General features: G+C 45.2%; 1 protein-coding gene across 1 annotated transcript in view; it reads right to left on the bottom strand.

The window, feature by feature from the left end:
• Positions 1-20,506, bottom strand: part of LOC119178550 (lysosomal cholesterol signaling protein-like) — a 147,562-nt gene that overhangs the window by 103,527 nt on the left and 23,529 nt on the right. Inside the window, exon 2 of the mRNA XM_075867939.1 lies at positions 3,314-3,459. Within this exon, the coding sequence (XP_075724054.1) occupies positions 3,314-3,438 (125 nt within the window). The 5' untranslated portion in view covers positions 3,439-3,459. The remainder of the gene's footprint in view (positions 1-3,313; positions 3,460-20,506) is intronic.

Here is a 20,506-nt window from a genome sequence, read left to right as displayed (position 1 = left end):
CAGCAAGTAACTGGGGTGGTATCAAAATAATCTTCAAGTAATTACTAAGTAGCTTCAGCGAAGCGTATGCCTTAGTGAGTTTGCGGTAATATTGTGAGCACAGGGGCTTTTAGGAAAATTGACACTAACATAACAACATGGCAACACTATCTTGCAATTCAGCAAATGTAAACCACTCCTTTATACAATTTATTAGGCCACCTTGGTCAGAGCCACCGAGGAAAGCATAGTTTATAGGCGGAAGTTGGCGAAAGAATAATTCGTAAGACGGGTTGTTGCAGTCCAACATTCTGCGCCCAGATGCGTTGGTACAACGGCAAAGTATAGCCACCGAAAACGAATATTTTAATAGTCAGCCTCGTTCCCTCTTACTCCTCGTGTCGTTCCAGGGCATACATATTTTATACCACCGTGTTACTAAGACATACGTACGCGTGCATAAGCTATACTTCAGAAACATGGACGCAAGTACAGGAACACTTATGAGGTAGGCCGGGCAAGTAGTTTACCTCATGACCCTTTTAGTCGTACATTGCGTTCTCTAGTGCGCTACGCTGTCAATTTTGTTTTACATGGACGTACAGTCCCAACGGAAAACAATTAGCCCACGTAACCAGTGGCCGGAGCAGCAAAATTGCAGGACGTCAAGCTGCTGTTCCCGAGCACACTGATATCCAGAGTGCCGAGCACATTCCATTTTCCAAACCAAGGGCAGCTGGCAGAAAGCAGCCCATTTCGCTGTTGGCCCATCCTGAAAGCCCACATCTTAAAGGCATTTGTTCTACATTCCTTACTTGAAGAGAAGCCGGCAAAAAAGGCAGAAAGAGGCATACGCACACACCACTGAGACTAAAGATTATTACTTTATTGAAGGGAAGCGTTCAGCCAAGAAACCATTCGCTGCGCAGCACCACTTGCTACAGTGGCTAAGCCCACAGCATGGATTATTGGAGCAAGTTTCTCAAAAACGGTGCCGAATCTACTCAAATGCTTTAATGTCAAAGTTTAAAGAGATGAATTTGAAGCAAATGAAAGCAGCAGCTTGGAGCTAGCGAGTTACAGAGCGAACGACGGCCATTTGGTAGCAATTTGGAATACCGGGTGGAATAACCCGGTATTCCTATAGGCGAAAATCATTTTGCTTATAGTGGTGTGCCGGACAAAATAATTTCTCCAATGACAGAAACGCGTTCGCCAGGCCCGACGCCCGCTTTTGACGGGAGTTTCCCGAGTGGCACTTTGGCTTCGATCGCGATGTCTGCAACCACCTGTGGCCGCAAGTTTCACATTCGCGTTGTTCTAGGGCGATAATTTTTTTTCGTCTTGCTCGGTCTTCAAATTATAAGCAAGCTACAAATCAATGAGTGAGTGAGTGAAGACTTTGTTGACAATCAATAAATGAATTACAAATTCCGTTCATCTGCATATAGTCATGTATATTACAGTGTTTGCAAAAGACGGAGCTATATTGGGACATTGCAGGGAGGCGGTCAGTAAGAACATTAACGCATTAACTATTGAAGCAGCGGTGCGGTTTGTAGGGCATGAACTTGGACAGGAGTTATCATAATGCCAGTGCAGCTGCAAGTATATGTATCTGAAGATCACCAGTGCGGCTTCATTTAGTAGCATATGTTTGCTTTTGTCAAGTTTACACGAGAACGCGTGTTGTGCATCAGTGTTAGAGAGACTCGCTCATAGCGTCAGCGTCGATGGCAGCCACGGTAAAGCCACGTGTTTTCAACTTCGTGTGTGTGTGTGTGTGTGTGTGTGTGTGTGTGTGTGTGTGTGTGTGTGTGTGTGTGTGTGTGTGTGTGTAGCCACGTGTTTTCAACTTCATGTGTGTGTGTGTGTGTGTGTGTGTGTGTGTGTGTGTGTGTGTGTGTGTGTGTGTGTGTGTGTGTGTGTGTGTGTGTGTGTGTGTGTGTGTGTGTGTGTGTGTGTGTGTGTGTGTGTGTGTGTGTGTGTGTGTGTGTGTGTGTGTGTGTGTGTGTGTGTGTGTGTGTGTGTGTGTGTGTGTGTGTGTGTGTGTGTGTGTGTGTGTGTGTGTGTGTGTGCGCAACTTCGTCGGGTACATTTTATCCTAAAGACGCACTTATACACATTTCATCTAGCACTTTCAAGTTATACTGTCTAACTTTCCCATTCGTAGTTTTCATTATAATTCATAAAAAACACAGAATTCTTCGCCCCAATCCAGTCACACTGACCAAGCGAACAAGAGCTCCATTCTGTTGCCTTGAAAGGCCCACCACGCGTTGTGTTAAATTGCTTCAGTGAGCACCATACTGCTGGCGGGGGGAGAGGGAGGACAAGTGCATTGATTGGCTTACACAAAAAAAAAACTTTCAAAAACAACAAAAGCTATTTGCCTAGGCTTGCTCGGTATTTCAACTCAGATAATGGTGAAAATGGCTACCAATTCAGCCGAAATAAAAATTTGAAGTGCGCAAAAAGTAGCTGTGGCGCCAACATGAAATTTTCACCGCCGGACTAGATCAAAGTGGCCAATCGGGCTCAAAGTATAGATCAACGGCAACACTGAAGCAGATGCAATCAATCATACAACATTAGCAGAAAACTTCAGCGCCTGTTTGCTTCATAGCTTTGTGTCAAACAAAATACGGGACCCTCAGTTCAGTTTCCTTCTTCTGTTCATTATTTTAGACGAGTAAGGCGATCAACTACAAATTTCCTAGTACAAAGTAAGGAACGTATAATTCTGCATCAGTGAATTAAAGGGCTTATAAGCCACTGTGAGTTCAAACACGAGAGAGCAGTTTTTTTTTCCTCCCCTTCACGATTTTTCCTACCGAGGCTATCTCGTCCTCACCACTCATTTTTTTTTTCATAAAGCATGGGGACAAAATCGGCACTAAGCGTTGAGCTCATATAGCTTTCGTCCTTGTCGACTACGCGCTGTTATCTGCGCTTAATATGTCGAAATGCACAAAACGAAGCCAAATCAGTTTTCGTGCACGATAGTAATTTGAGACCAGGCAGAACGACCACGCCACTGCATGACAAAGTAGGGTCAGACGAAAACACAGCCGTTATTTCTTGCATATGGACCAATCGAAGGCTTAGTTTTGATGACGCCACGTGAACAAATGGCTGGCATCCTTAACCGCACAGAAAAGACGGCAATGCAAGAAAAAAATAACTCGCTCGTATACTTAGTATTTTCGGATGTTGTTGGGGGACTCTTTAGGCTTGCCTTTTATCAGCCGGAAAAGCTCGAAACACGTCAGTTGTTATCTTTCTTATTAGATCATTCGTGCTCTCAGTAGCTAAAGAGTCGTCAGAAACTCACCCCAGAAACACGATGGCGAAGCACTTGACCAGCGTCCACGAGAAAGAGACGTGATCCTCATTTCGGAGGCAGGGCACCGGAACCTCAATTCCGGTCGGTGCGACTATTTCAGATGCATCCCACATGGTCGTGAGGATAGGCCGAGCCTAAAAAAAGAGAGATTGCAAGTCCGTCAGCAAAGATAAAAATGCTAGAAAGGCCGGGAGGTCAAGTGTTCTTAGCCAAGTTTTGCTCCCCTGCATGTCTGGAGAAAGCTGAGGAAGTGAAGGAGAGAAAATGCATGAGTGTGGACCATTCACAGGAGACGTACATAGCGCAGCGTATCTAGATTGCCTTAACTTCGTAGTTACGTGTACAAAAAAAAAGGTGGGTGGGAGGAGAAAATCTCTTCCGCTATACTACGTCGCTTGACTACGTTCTGATTGTAAGAGCTTCAGTAGCAGGCAAATTGAGAAGAGGGGGAGCAACGGTGGTAAATCGTTTCTCACTCAATCCCTCCCCCCCCCTCCCCAAACAGAGAACTCAACGCACACCTATAGAAGAATTGCAGAAGGGATCGTACGACTTTCTTCGCTGATGAGCTGTACCTGCGAGGCCAGGATCCGTATAGAGGTCAGCAGAACATTAATTATACAAAGCTTATGAGCTGATTCCATGGTATGTTTCTGGTTATTTTTTTATATTTTGAAGTGCATCTGTATGTTTATTGCGTATTTAACGCTTTCTCATTTCCAATAAAAAATGTCTTATTTAGTATTCTCATAAGGAGCTACATGCCGGTTGCTGCAGCTGTCGCACTTGAACGTCGCCACACAGTGAACTTGAGAGCACGGTTGCAGTGAAGGTTGACAAATTGCGCCACAGTATGGGAAGGAACCATGCCCCGCCACGGTGGTCTAGTGGATAAGGTACTCGGCTGCTGACCCGCAGATCAGTGGATCCAATCCCGGCTGCGGCAGCTGCATTTCCCTATGGAGGTGAAAATGCTGTAGGCCCGTGTGCTCATACTTGGGAGCCCCGGGAGGTCTATATTCCCGGAGCCCTCTAACACGTTGCCTCTCATAATCACATGGTGGTTTTGGGACGTTCAATCCCACATATCAATCAAATATATGGGAAGTAATCAGGGCACAAACACTGTTAACTGCCATTCTGAACTATAATGCACCAAATGGCCGATTTGTTGCTGCATAGTTAACACGGTCGCCATCACACGAACTATATTTGGGGTGGAAAACTTGGCAAGTTGGTCTGGTTGAATACTTAATGAATGGCGAGGGAAAACAAAAACGAGGCTCATAAAGAAAATGAACATGAGACGTCTGGCGTTGTTGTTCTCTTTGTGCCTCAGTATTTTTTCTGCGGTGTCCGTTGAACATATATTTGGAAGACTTGCTTCCTTTTGGCGTTACGGCTTTCTTCCAAACAAAGGTACATACTAAGACGAAGCACACGTACGCCAGTGCGTCCCTACTTTTTTTTTCTTTCCGCAATTTTCCTCATCTGGAAACACTTTGCCTTCAGAAGTTTTGGGTCCCCATCTGGCGGAAGTTTGTCTTCGGAAGTTTTGGACCTTGGTGGCTGTGACACCTCTTTTTTTTCCACCTGGACACAAGTATCGAAAAGGTACAGGTTGTTTACAGCAAACGAAACGAATGCCGCTATCAACTACAGCCCTCGCAGGGACATGGCTCAGCGCCAGAACAAAAATTGAGGAACACGAAACTTGTCCAAAACACGTGCGACGCACTCGCCGCACTCACCTGAGCATACGCATTGTGCAAAATTGTGCCTGTGACAGCGGCGTGGTGATTATTACTATTAAGAGCAACAAGCCCGAACAGTCAAAGCATGCAGAAACTCCGTAAAAAAAACATTCTTCGTTGGTTGCAGATGTTATATTGGTCATTCACTGTGCTTCCATTTTCTCCTTTACAATCTCAGTCAGGTCCAGGTGATGCTTGCTATGCTCATGAAACGAGTAAATAAAAAATGGTAGTTTTTCTCGCTATATCTAGCACTTGACGCGGGACCTGACTAAGAGTTTAGCACCTTGGTGATTTTGGTTCAAGCTAAGTGCTAAAGTGGCCTCATATATCAGTGCACGAGGGTACCTATCATAGTAAAACATTAACTAAAATGGTGCATAACAAATTTCAATTGAATTAGTTTATTGAAAGAGCGAACTTTTTCTCTCTTTTTTTTTGAGCAGGTGGGATGATGGTACCACTTAGCGCATCTCAACATAAAACACAAGCTCTTTTTCTACGTGACCTCTGAGATCAGCTTCTGTGACACGACAAAATACAATGTTAGACAAAAGAATGCACGATACATGACTGCTGGTGTGCGATTGCCACTATACCAGATATAAAAGCCCCTCGGTCAAAAATTAAAGTTGTCTCTAACTTTAACCAGTGGAGCTCATCCTCTGCCCAGGCCTGACCACTTCGACAGCGGCCTTGATTTTGAGCTGACTAGCTCAGTGCGTGCTCTGGTCGTTGGGTAACGTCTGCCGAAATGCGGAACGCTATACGCAAGCTGAACACCATTTACCCTTCGTCTCGCGTGCGCGTGCCCGAGAAAGAAAGCCATGTCGTGTGACGAGGTATGCCCAGTTGTAGTATTTAGGTGTTCTGTGGTATCCCCATACGTAGTTGGCAGGGAATGATTGAGTAATATGTGGGTTTAACGTACCGAAACCACCACAAGATTATGAGAGACGCCCTATTGGAGGACTCCGAAAATTGTGACCACCTGGAGTTCTTTAAGCAGTTGGCAGGGATCTAACGTCACCGTAGACATTCGTGCTCTGACATCGCCCACACTAGCACGTGGCACTGCGATAACTATTGGACGGGACACACGTAGTTTGTGTAATTTTTTGCATCCATAGGTGAAAGAAATTTTAGATAAAACCATGTAAGACACACAATCGATTCATTGATATGACGGGTCTAACGTCCCAAAACCACGTGGTTATGAAAGACGCCGTAGTAGAGAGCTGCCGGAAACTTCGACCACCTGGGGTTCTTTAACGTGCACCCCTAATCTGAGCCCACGGGTCTACAGCATATATATATATATATATATATATATATATATATATATATATATATATATATATATATATATATATATATATATATATATATATATGTATATATATATATATATGTATATATATGTATATAATGAGATCTAACAGGCAATAATACCAAGCAATGCATAGTGGAAGTTGTTTGACCAATTGTAATGTAATTATTAAGAAAGTAAAGAAGAAAGTAAAGTGGGTGAAAAGATAGCTTGCCGTGAGCAGGAACCGAACCTGCGACCTTCGGATAACGCGTTCGATGCTCTACCACTGAGCTACCACGGCAGCCATTCCCCCAGCCACTTTATTGAATTTATATGTGAATTTAAACGTGGGACTGTCAGTCAGCGCCCCCTGTAGCCTTGGAGGTGACTGTGGCACACTCTTTTATGAGCCTGTTTGGCGTCACATAGCACGTGATTTAATTGAGAGCTGGCAGCTGACCAATAGTCCCTCGTATACAACCTAACTACACCAAGTCTGCCAGTACAAGACCCTCGTTAATGAATAAGGAAATGAAGTGTATACTTAAGCGCTCGTTTTTTCCCTGTTTTGACACAATATTGCTACGTAGCTATCGCATGAAGGGTGAACCATTCGGTGATCATAAGACAATGTAGAGGACTGGTTTGCTCGCTCTGTGTGCTGTGCTCCGATTTCATCGGTGTAAATACGCTGCCAAATAGTCACGTCCCGTCTCATTTACGTAACATATTTGTGGTGGAGGTGCTAGGTTTCTGTATTGATTATAGGCACCTCAACAAAATAACCAAGAAAGACGTGTATCCTCTTCCACGTATTGACGACGCACTTGACTGTCTTCATGGCGCCTCCTTTTTTTCATCTCTCGACCTCCGATTTGGCTACTGGCAAATTGCTGTAGACGAAATGGATCGTGAGAAAACTGCATTCGTTACCCCCAACGGTCTTTACCAATTCAAGGACATGCGATTTGGTCTCTGCAACGACCTAGCAACCTTCTAGACAATGATGGACACGCTGCTTCGAGGATTTAAATGGGTGACGTGCTTGTGTTACTTAGATGGTGATAATCTTCTCACCCACCTTCGCCACACACCTTGAACGCCTTTCGACCATTCTATCAACATTCCTACATGCCGGCCTCCAGCTGAATTTACAAAATGCTGCTTCGGTCTTCGTCAAATTACTGTGTTGGGCCACCTTGTTGACGCTTCCGGGGTACGACCAGACCCAGCTAAAGTACGCGCAGTAACAAACTTTCCCGTTCCGCACTCTATCCATGATGTAGGCAGTTTCGTGGGTCTATGCTCTTACTTTCGCAGGTTCGTAAAAGACTTTGGGCCCTCGCACGCTCACTCACAGACCTTCTCAAACACGACGTCCTGTTTTGTTGGGGTCCTCTTCAAGCTAACGCTTTCTCTCGACTAATCACCGCTCTAACGACACCACCGATACTTGCACATTTTGACCCAAATGCTCCTGGTGCGGGTGCGGCGATAGCGTAGTGGTTAGAGCATCCACCTCGCATGCAAGAGGTCCGTGGTTCGAATCCCGGTGCCACGCAATTCCCAACCGGGAAAAAAAATCCGCGTGTTGATGGAACTGCATTAATGCCTAGCTCACACTGAAACATCCGCTTTCTACAGCGACCGAAATTCCCCTGCCGCCGAAAAGCAGCGTCGTTCGCACTGGATGTGCCCCGCGCCGCCAAATATGCCATCTATTACGGGGTGAACGCGGGATGGATGCGCTGTCGCCCGGTTGTTGTCGCGGCTTGCAAACGCTACTACGCTATCCAGTGGTGTATACTTCGACAATTCTCGTACGCAAGAAGCAAGAAAAGACAGTACTGCTTACTTTGATGGCATGTGGCTGTCTTTTAACGCACGAAGAGCAGAAAAACCACCGACGCCAGCGGCGTCAGTGGGTTTGTTTTGCTCTGCAAGACCGCAACAAGCTCGGACACGCCAACAGCAAGCTCGGTCACCTCTTTCACGAAATACGGAGGCGAAGTAGGCACAGAGTATATTAAACTCCCGTTGGTTTCAATATTCAGTTACGTGCACTGCGGCATAACAAGTGAGTAGGGCTTGGTCGCCATTTTTCAAAATTCCTTGACTAGCGCTCCTATTGGTCCGCGGTGACCGATTCAGCGGCAGACGCCGCAAAAATCGATCCGAGAGCGATCGCCGCGAAGAGGGCCCTTCCGGCGGAACTCGCCGCCGCCGAACCGGATTCGGAGCACTTTCGGCGGCCAGAATGCTCAGTGTGAACGCGGCCTAAGAAGCCTGGGGTGCGGCCTCACCGGTAACCACCGCCGGGAACGCACTCTTTCACCTGAGAAGGATTGACCACCCTGGTGCAGTATCTGGCCACTACCTCCCACATGCATACGTCAAATAACTCACGGCCCTCAGTTCCCAGCAGCTGCGAAGCAACTGACCATGGCGGCGGTCAGATCTGCAACGCAGCAGAGGGTGCTAAGAATCTCTGGACTACAGGCCGCCTTTGGAACCTGAACTTGGCAACGTTTAACGCTAGAACCTTATCTAGTGAGGGAAGACTAGCTGTACTATTCGAGGAGCTAGAGGGTGTTAAATGGGATATAATAGGGCTCAGTGAGGTTAGGAGGACAGATGAGGCCTATACTGTGCTACAGAATGGGCACGTCCTTTGCTATCGGGGCTTGGCAGACAGAAGAGATTTGGGAGTGGGGTTCCTAATTCATAGAAACATAGCTGGCAACATAGAGGAATACTATAGCATTAATGAAAGGGTGATAGGTATTGTAATTAAACTGAATAAAAGATACAAGATGAAGGTAGTACAGGCTTACGCGCCTACATCCAGCCATGATGACGCTTCAGTTGAAAGCTTCTACGAAGACGTGGAATCGGCAATGAGTAAGGTAAAAACACAGTATACTATAGTGATGGGGGACTTTAATGCAAAGGTAGGGAAGAAGCAGGCTGGAGACCAGGAAGTAGGAGATTATGGCATCGGCACTAGAAACGCCAGAGGAGAGCTACTAGTAGAATTCGCAGAACGCAATAATTTGCGGATTTTGAATACTTTCTACCGAAAACGAGAAAACCGCAAGAGGACATGGAGGAGCCCTAATGGCGAAAATAAGAATGAAATAGACTTTATAACGACTGCACACCCAGGAATCGTGCAGGATGTGGAAGAGGTTGGCAAGCTACGATGCAGTCACCATAGAATGGTACGGTCTCGAATTCGCCTAGACTTGTAGAAGGAACGACAGAAACTGATACGCAAGAAGCCAATCAATGAGCTATCACTGAGAGGGAAAGTACAGGAATTCAGAGTGTCACTGCAGAACAGGTACTCGGCTCTTAGTGAGGAAACCAACCTTAGCGTACATACAATGAATGATAATCTAACGAGTATCATTACGGAGTGTGCAGTGGAAGTTGGAGGCAGGGTAGTTAGACAGGACACTGGCAAGCTTTCCCAGGAAACGAAGAACCTAATTAAGAAGCGTCAAAGCATGAAAGTGTCAAGTACAAAAGACAAAATAGAACTGGCAGAGCATTCGAAGTTGATTAATAGGCGTAAAGTATGCGATTTAAGAAGGTATAACATGGAGAGAATTGAACACGCTCTGAAAAACGGAGGAAGTGTCAAAGCAGTGAAGAGGAAACTTGGGATAGGCTAAAGTCGGATGTATTCACTAAGGGACAAAGAAGGCAAAATAACTACCAATATGGATAGGATAGTTAAAATAGTGGAGGAGTTTTACAGAGATCTGTACAGTAGCCCAGACAACCACGACCTTAATACTATAAGAACTAGCAGTAACCCAGATGACACCCCACCAGTAATGATAGAAGAAGTCAGAAAAGCTTTGGAGAGCATGCAAAGAGGCAAAGCTGCTGGTGAGGATCAGGTAACATCAGATCTTTTGAAAGATGGAGGACAGATTGTGTTAGAAAAACTAGCCACCCTGTTTACGAGGTGTCTCTTGACGGGAAGGGTACCAGAGACTTGGAAGAACGCTAACATCATCTTAATACATAAGAAAGGAGATGACAAGGACTTGAAGAATTACAGGCCAATCAGCTAGCTCTCTGTAGTATACAAGCTATTTACAAAGGTAATTGCTAACAGAGTAAAGAAAACATTAGAATTCAATCAACCAAAGGAACAAGCAGGATTTCGAACAGGCTACTCAACAATTGACCACATTCATACTATCAATCAGGTAATAGAGAAATGCTCAGAGTATAACCAACCACTATACATAGCATTCATAGATTACGAGAAGGCGTTTGATTCAGTAGAAATATCAGCCGTCATGCAGACACTGCGGAATCAGGGCGTAGATGAAGTATATATAAACATTCTGGAAGAAATCTACATGGGATCAACTGCTACCATAGTGCTTCATAAAGAAAGCAACAGAATATCAATCAAGAAGGGTGTAAGGCAGGGGGACACAATCTCCCCAATGCTATTTACCGCGTGCTTACAGGAGGTTTTCAGAAGCCTAGAATGGGAACAGTTAAGGATAAGAATTAATGCAGAATACCTTAGCAACCTGCGCTTCGCCGATGACATTGCATAGCTGAGTAACTCAGGGGACGAATTGCAACTCATGATTACGGAGTTAGACAAGGAGAGCAGAAAGGTGGGTCTTAAAATTAATCTGCAGAAAACGAAAGTAATGTACAACAACCTCGGAGAGGAGCAGCGCTTCAAGATAGGTAATAGTGCACTTGAAGTTGTGAAAGACTATGTCTACTTAGGGTAGGTAATAACCGCAGAGCCTAACCACGAGATTGAAGTAACTAGAAGAATAAGAATGGGGTGGAGTACATTCGGCAAGCACTCTCAAATTATGACAGGTAGATTGCCACTATCCCTCAGGAGAGGAAGGTATATAACAGCTGTATCTTGCCGGTACTTAGTTACGGAGCAGAAACCTGGAGACTTACAAAGAGGGTTCAGCTTAAATTGAGGACGACGCAGCGAGCAACGGAAAGAAAAATGGTAGGTGTAACCTCAAGAGACAAGAAGAGAGCAGAGTGGATTAGGGGACTAACGGGGGTTAAGGATATCATAGGTGAAATAAAGAAGAGAAAATGGACATGGGCCGGGCATGTAGCGCGTAGACAGGATAACCACTGGTCATTAAGGGTAACTAACTGGGTTCCCAGAGAAGGGAAGCGGGTTAGGGGGAGACAGGAGGTTAGGTGGGCAGACGAGATTAAGAAGTTTGCGGGTATAAATTGGCAGCAGCAAGCACAGGACCGGGTTAACTGGCGGAACATGGGAGAGGCCTTTGTCCGGCAGTGGCCGTAGTCAGACTGATGATGATGATGATGATGCTCCTACAGAAGTGCGGAGAGACGCTAGCGATCACGGCATCAGCGCAGTTTTGGCACAAACTCAGCGGGGCACTGATCGTGTAATTGCATACGCAAGTCGTTTCTTTTCAAAGTCGGGGCGTAACTACTCTATAACAGAACGAGAATGTCTTGCCCTTGTCTGGGCAGTTTCGAAATTTTGCCCTTACTTGTATGGCCACCCGTTCCTTGTCGTCACAGATCATCACGCCCTCTGTTGGCTTTCTTCACTGAAGGACCCTTCTGGACGACGTGGTCATTGGGCGTTGCGTCTTCATGAGTACTCCTACTCAGTTGCCTACAAGTCTGGACGCCTCCATCTGGACGCCGATTGCTTGTCCCGCTACCTTGTTGACCAACCAGATGAATCGGTCGGCGAGCCTGGCCCCAGCGTCATTTCCATGCCTAGGTTTCGTCAGATTGGTGACGAACAGCGTCGCGATCCTTCCTTGCGGTCACTCATTGCCCGTCTGGAATCTGACCCTAACGACATGTCACTCCGCATGTTCGTTCTCCTAAATGACATGCTGTACCGTCGTAGCGTCCAGCCAGATGGCCGTGAGCTACTTCTAGTCATGCCTAACCATCTTCGTTCAGCGGTCCTGCATGAGCTTCACGACGAACCAACTGCCGGCCACTTGGGTGTATCTTGCAAGTACGACCGCGTCCGGCGCCGCTTCTTTTGGCGTGGTCTCGCGCGGTCGGTTGGACGCTACATTGCCTCCTGCAATAAATCCCAACGTCGAAAACGACCTGCCGCACCCCCTGCTGGACTCCTTCACCCTATCTCCATCCCTACCGAACCTTTCTTTCGTGTTGGTGTAGACCTCCTCGGACCGTTTCCTGAATCAAACTCTGGGAACAAGTGGGTCGCTGTTGCTATAGACCATGCGACCAGGTTTGCCATCACGAGAGCGCTCCCCACCAGCACTGCTACTGACGTTGCCGACTTTTTGCTCCACGATGTAATTCTACAACATGGCGCTCCTCGGCAATTGCTCACCGAGCGTGGACGCGCATTTTGTCACGCGTACTCGACGACCATTTGCGCTCTTTCTCAACGCAACACAAACTGACCACTTGCTACCATCCTCAAACAAAGGGCCTTACCGAACGCGTAAATCACACCCTCACGGACATGCTCTCGATGTATGTCTCATCTGACCACCATGACTGGGATCTAGCGCTACCTCACGTGACGTTCGCCTATAATTCATCTCGTCATGATACAGCAGGTTATTCACCTTTTTATATGCTCTATGGCCGTAATCCGACCTCACCACTGGACACCCTACTACCGACTACTACTCCACCATCGAGCGAATACGCACATGATGTTATCGCTCGTGCCGACCACGCACGTAAGATTGCCCGCTCTAGGCTGTTGGCTTCACAAGCAACCCAGAAGGCTCTCTACGACAGCAAGCATATCGACGTTGACTTCTCACATGGTTCTCTAGTTCTTCTCTGGTACCAAGTTCGTCGTGTTGGATTGTCAGAAAAGTTGCTATCTCCGTACAAGGGACCTTACCATAACATACAACGGGTAACAGACGTTACCTATGAGGTTCTTCCAGTCTCTAGGACTAACCTGTCGGCAAACACCCTCAGTGACGTAGTCTACGTCAGTTGTTTGAAACCATACCGCCCTCCTTCTGAAGAACACGTATAAAGTGCACTGAGTGGGTGCTTTTACAACCGGGGGGTGATGCTACGTAGCTATCGCATGAAGGGTAAACCATTCGGTGATCAGAAGACGATGAAGAGGACTGGTTTGCTCGCCCTGTGTGCTGCGCTCTGATTTTATCGGTGTAAATACACTGCCAAATAGTTACGTCCCGTCTCATTTTACGTAACAATATTAATGAGATCTAACAGACAATAATGCCAAGGAATGTATAGTTAAAGTTGTCAGACCAATATAGTAATGTAGTTATGAAGGAAGAAAAGTCGGTGAAAAGATAGCTTGCCGTGAGCAGGAACTGAACCTGTGACGCATTCAATGCTCTACCACTGATCTACCATGGCGACCATCCCCCTAGCTACTTTATTGGGTTTATATGTGAATTTTAATGTGAGAGTGTAAGTCAGAACATGACTACTAATACATAGGACTAGTAAGCGGACAGGAGTTCTAAATCGTAAAATAGGGCTACCTCAACAAAGAAAATTGCAGAAACCTGGCAGATGAGTATAAAACAGTTTCTGAACATCTACATAACACGTGTGCGCGCGCATAATGAACAAAATTTACGGTATTGATTTGGTCACTTCGTTGGGCCATCAAATTTTACACTTTCAAATCGACCATCTGTTCAAGAGCGTGCAATTATTTCTGACTTTTTCGTGGAATAATCAATGGCTTACACATAAATCGCCAAAGTCTAAAAATTGTGATACAGTACTTAAATTGGCGCCTTCGCAGACGAAAAAGGCAGAATAACGCTGTTACGCATGCAAACTCGTCCCGAACTTTCTTTTTTAACGGGAGACGATGGTGGCAATAGATTGACAGCTTCCAGTACGGTTCAAAACGAGTGACTGCACGGCTGTAGTGAGTAGGCCTGAAAATATTCTTCTGGGTGGCATTGGGCATACCCTACTTACACCTTTTGATTTTTTCCCCTCTCGCTGGCACATCAGCCGCCTGCATGCTGGCATCTTTCGCTCTGTTTTTGCTTCTGCGGCTGTTGGCGACTCGGACACCTATTCACGAAAAAGTCCTTCTCTAGGTTGTGATGCGTATTGACGCCGGTGCGGTGCTTGTGTTTACTGCAAGCTTTTGTATACACGCTTGCGCGCTGTCTTGTCACATATTACCCCCCCCCCCTTTTTTTTTGTCTTTTCCAATACTGTCCCCCCTCCGTACATATATGGGTGTTTTTGCCTAAAACTTTATCGCCAATGTGTGTAAGTCCCCGCAGCACTTATCCGTACACGATGAACTTTGTGCTCTCTGAACTGTGTGTGCGATGACTTGTTGTACATGAACCGTACACATAAAAATACAATAGACTTTTGAAAGCATTGGTTATGGTAGCCAGCCAAAGCTGGAGCTCCCATCTATGGCAATCTCACGTAATCAAGGTGGCTCTCCCCGAATACCTGCGCGACGATGCGCTAAGTCAGCATTTTTGCATTAACGTATTTAAACTAAAACAATATTAAACACCATTCGTTTAAACATTCACTCTTAGAAAGAACTGCTGCTTATTTTCTAACTAAATACTAACCTTTTACTTGTCAGAAAAAGCGCTAACCTTCTAGTAAGTGGAAGTAGTAAAATGCTCATGAGTGACACTTGCTAGTCTGCAAAGTAGTTCGTGACTAGTGCTGACTCGAATAATTAATTCGTTACTAATTTTAGTTAATAGGCATTCATATGTGCATGTACATTACCACATAAAGATAATTCAATTACAGAAGTATATGTAGGATAACAATTAAAGTGCTATTGTCCACGTATAATAATTAGCGGCCACTAATTACTTTATGTAATTACCATGGCAAGTACGCACATTGTGGCATGAACGAATCACAAACGAGGACACACACGCAAACGCGCATATAGAATATCAAGCCTGAGCCGGCACCGTATACTGTAGCAGCAGTGCGGAGGCTATTTTTGCTCCTACTTTGGAATAGCACACTGTGTACTGGTTAGAAACCATAGAGTTTAGAAAAATAATGGTTGTTTCATACACATCATTGTCTGTTCTTGAATATATGTGTGTCATCACTTAGCAAGAAATTTTCATTTCAAAGTAAATGACAAAATTAAGCTTGGTCTACATTTTTCTTACGAATTTTACGATTACTGCAAGAAACACTGTGGTGTTTACGAGAGATCTGGCAACATATGTGGCCTAGTAGTTGCGTAGTTACTAATACCAAGAAATTATTTCTGGGTAGTAGCAGTAAATGTTTCAAGCTTTACTGGCTGCTCAGAATTTTTCAATGAAATGCTTGACTGACCTCACTAGCTGCTGGCTATAGTAAAAAGATGGCGCGAAGGTAGTAAAATACGCTCGAAACAAGTACATGCATGCATTGCCAACTGCTTCCTAACATTTTTTAAGATTGTGCTGACCTTGCAGATACCATAGGTAGCGGGAGAACTGCCACTATGGTAACTAGTAGTGTGGTTGTACTGCACGAGATAAGTCACCAAGCAACTATCTCTCGACCGTGGTAAAGTTTTTAGCGTTGTTTTGCAGTTCTTACGCATCTGATGACGTCAGCTTTACGTTGTTACAATCATTCATGGTTCGATAAAGATATCAAGATATGTGTTTCGTACGTTGAGGCTTTGTCTGAATGGAACTGACCTGCCTGGCCATTTCCGGAGTGGGAATGGGCTCTTTTTTTTCATTCCCAGGAATCGAAAAGAATGGAATTACGGCAAGTTGAAATTCCCCGGAACGAAATCGAATTGGAATGGAGGTGCCCATTTTGCAACACTGCTGTTGTGCACCAATAGTAGCACTTAGCCAGTACAATGTATCAAGAAAATGGAATGTGAAATGAGGGGAAGAATTGTGATGTAATGGCGAGAGGGAAAGATGTGGTATGAAAGGCAGGGAGGTGAACAAAAAAGCAAGTGTCCGGTTCACTACCTTGCACTGAGAAAGGGAAAATAGGAGACATAAAAGTAAGGAAAAGGGAATGAGAGAAAAATAGAGGGACGGAAGCGAAAACGCACAAACACTAAAACGTCACAAACGTTCGACGAGGCGGGTCAATCGCAGAAACTTCAGGAGGGCATTCGTTGCTTGTTGGCGTGAAGCGTGAAGTAATGGCGATCAGAACGGTAAGGTCACCAGCTCCGCTGGTGCCGCAGCCTTCGCCGTGAAGAGCTGCGGCAATTTTTTTTTCGGCACAGAAAGCACCCAACCACGTTAAACATTTTTTTTATTGTCCCCTTTAATAACTTCATTATTTTGAATCTAGTTTGGAGATTCCACATACGGCGTGTGAAATAAGATATATAAACGGTGATTTTGGCGCCTAGGACAATATTACTTACCTTGTTTGTTTTTGGCGCCTAGTACAATATTACTTACCTTGTTTGTAGTGAAGTATACTGGGCAGCGTTACGACGAATACAAGAACGAGGGAAAACAGGACATGTGTTGCACTCACAAGTAAAAATTTTATTGAAAATATACCACTTATATACTCAGCATCATCAAAATCATTCTCATCAAAGGTGCCACTTTAACAACGTTAACGCAATATCAGCTGAAAACAGCCTTGCAGGAAAACAACGCGATGACGGCATGGCTTTTAGGGGCGAAGCTATAGGGGCAACCATTCGTCCCTCGTAGCCGTTGTAGTGTGTAACAAGTATAACAATTTGACCTCCGAGGTGGTGCCGGTTGGATATTTCTCCTGTGCGTTGATGAACAATAAAAAAATTTACAGCATGCGCGTTAACTAAAAGCCGAATTCTCCTGTCTCTCATTCCCCATTAGCAGCCACTGGCATGTACATTGAGCACTATCTGACAAGAAAGGGTTGCTACGTTATACTCGCTAGGCGTAACCTCCTTAGTTTTAGAAAGGTTTAGCGAGCGTTGAGCCGCAGTGCCATGAATACAATGAACTAGTATATACCATGAACTCGAGGTGGTTAAAGGTGGGAAGTAGATACGAAGCGCAAGCCGTAAGAAAGTAAAAGCCGAATTCTCCTCTCTCTCATTTCCCATTAGCAGCCATTGACATGTACAGTGAGCACTATCTAACAGGAAAAGGTTGCTACGTTATACTCGCTGGGCGTAACCTCCTTGGTTTTAGAAAGGTTTAGCGAGCGTTGGACCGCAGTGCCATGAATACAATGAACTAGTATATACCATGAACTCGAGGTGGTTAAAGGTGGGAAGTAGATACGAAGCGCAAGCCGTAAGAAAGTAAAAGCCGAATTCTCCTCTCTCTCATTTCCCATTAGCAGCCATTGACATGTACAGTGAGCACTATCTAACAGGAAAAGGTTGCTACGTTATACTCGCTGGGCGTAACCTCCTTGGTTTTAGAAAGGTTTAGCGAGCGTTGGACCGCAGTGCCATGAATACAGTGAACTAGTATATATACCATGAACTCGAGGTGGTTAAAGATGGGAAGTAGACCCGAAGCGCAAGCCGTAAGAAAGTGTGCGTGTGCCACCTCTCGTTTAGTCCTTGGAATGCCCACTGGATGGCGTTGCTTCTATATGGGGAATACATCGGTACTATACTTACATCGGTACTATACAGGTTGGCGATGCAAGCAGTAAAAATGAAAATAGAAACATGGGCCGAACATAACGATATTTTGGGAGAACTTCAGAACGGATTTCGAGTCGACAGGCGGTTAGACGATAACCTGTTTGTTCTCACTCAGTGTATAGAAATATCTAAAATAGAGAATAGGCCCTTGTACGTGGCTTTTCTAGACATCACTGGGGCATACGACAACGTTAATCAGGAAATTTTGTGGGATATATTGAAAGGAATGGGCATGGGCGACGACTGTATACAGCTTTTGAGGGAGATATACCGAGAAAATACAGTTTGCATAGAGTGGGAAGGAATGCGTAGCAAAGAGAACGTTGAGGTTAGCAGGGGTCTGAGACAGGGATGTCCTTTGTCCCCACTGTTATTCATGCTGTACATGGTGAGTATGGAAAAAGCGCTAGAAGGTAGCAACATTGGTTTTGATCTGTCACACAAACAGGGCGGCATGATGATTGAGCAGAAGCTTCCAGGTTTATTTTATGCGGACGATATCGTCTTATTTGCGGACAGTCGAGATGATATACAGCAGCTGGCGAATATATGCGGAAGGGAAGGTGAAGCTCTTGGACTAGGATTCAGTGTAACGAAGTGTGGTTTGATGGTATTCAATGATCCCTGTGATCAGACGGTGTCCATACAAGGCCAAGAAATACCGAGGGTAAGTGAATACAAGTACCTTGGAGTATGGGTAAATGAGAGTGATAGATACATGGAGGTACAGGAAAAAGCCTCGGCAGCAAAAGGAAAGAGGAATGCGGCAATAATGAAGCACAGAGCGTTGTGGGGATACAATAGGTATGAGGTGCTTCGAGGTCTGTGGAAGGGTGTAATGGTTCCAGGGCTTACTTTTGGGAACTCAGTGGTGTGCATGAGGGCAGAGGTGCAATCGGGAATGGATGTAAATCAAAGGACTGTGGGACGCCTCGCGTTGGGTGCTCACGGGAAGACGACAAACGAGGCTGTAAAGGGCGATATGGGGTGGGCAGGTTTTGAGGCGAGGGAAGCGCAGAGCAAAATAAGGTTCGAAGAAAGGCTAAGAAATATGAAGGAGAGTAGATGGGCAGAGAAGGTGTTCCGTTATTTGTATAGGAAGAGCGTGGACACACAGTGGAGAAAAAGAACTAGAAGACTCACTAGTAAATATACGGCTGGTATTGTGAGCCATATGTCAACAAAGAGCGTTAAGGGAAAAGTCAGGGAGGCGGAGAGGATTTACTGGATGGCAGCTATGGAGAAAAAACCGGCTTTGAGTAACTACCGAAAGGGCAAAAATGAAATAAGGAGGGAGGCATTTTACGATAATTCAAGGGGAAGCGCTTTACTGTTTGAAGCGAGATCGGGTTGCCTTAGAACACGTAGTTATAAAGCAAGATTCAGTAAAGAAGAAGAACAATGCACATGCTGCGGGAAAGATAAGGAAACGGCGGAGCATGTTCTGATTGAATGTGGAGATATCCACCCAGGTGTACGTTTGGGCACGAGCCTACAGGAAGCCTTGGGTTTTAGGGACAACAATGGAAAGCTGAACACACCCGCGATTGAAATAAGTAAGAGACGGTTAGAGTATTGGTGGCAGAAAATTAGAGAGAAAGGACAAAAATAAATATTGGAAAAATAAAATATGGACAGTGTGCCGTAAATGGCAGAGAACTTAAGCTGAAAATTTACCTTTTCTCCATTAAGATAGAATTTATCGAAGTAGAGGCATTAGGCCAACATAAAAAAAAAGGGAAAGAAGGTTTTTTTTTTTTCGAGCCTGGTGGCATACTTGTCACCACCCCGTTATAAAGGGGACGCTCATAGCATCCATCCATCCATTGAATATATGATGAAAAGATGCGAGATGGTGGCACATGGAGTGTTGAATAGATGGACGAACGCATGGATGGACGCATGACGGACGCAGGCGCGGATGCATGGACGAACGCAGGGATGGACGCACGAACAGACACACGCAAGTAGTGACGGATGGACACATGGGCGGTCACACAGACGGACGCATGGACGGATGGAAGCAAGAACGAATGGACTGACGAATGCTTCGCCCCACTCCCCATCATTCACTCCGTGGATATGCTGCCATTTTTTTTTTCAGATAGCTTCAATAACCAGCTTCTTAGGCTGAAGACGGCCGTTTATGTCAATGATTCGATCATCACTGCTTGCAATAAGCTCATTATATGGGTCAAAAACGTAAACGTGGGAGCCTGTGATGAAAGCAAAAATTACGTCAGCAAATTCACTGTTGTGCCATATCTGTATCGATTTTCTGATAGTTTAAAGAATGCTTCTAGTCGGTACAAGGTTTATTTGACGTTTACCACCCCCCCCCCCCAAAAAAAATTGGAAGGATTTGTCCACTTATAAAAAAAAGCAGGGTCATCTGTAAAAGCAGAATGCGCAACTAACCATGTCCACAGCTTCGTGCCTTGCAAGGTAAGGTACTGTGTATATGATACCTTTGTCGTCAGGTAAAG

Source organism: Rhipicephalus microplus, chromosome 1 (assembly GCF_043290135.1).
Source record: "Rhipicephalus microplus isolate Deutch F79 chromosome 1, USDA_Rmic, whole genome shotgun sequence".
NCBI lineage: Eukaryota > Metazoa > Arthropoda > Arachnida > Ixodida > Ixodidae > Rhipicephalus > Rhipicephalus microplus.
Note: the sequence above shows the minus strand (reverse complement) of the source record. Positions and strands in the feature narration are given on the sequence as shown.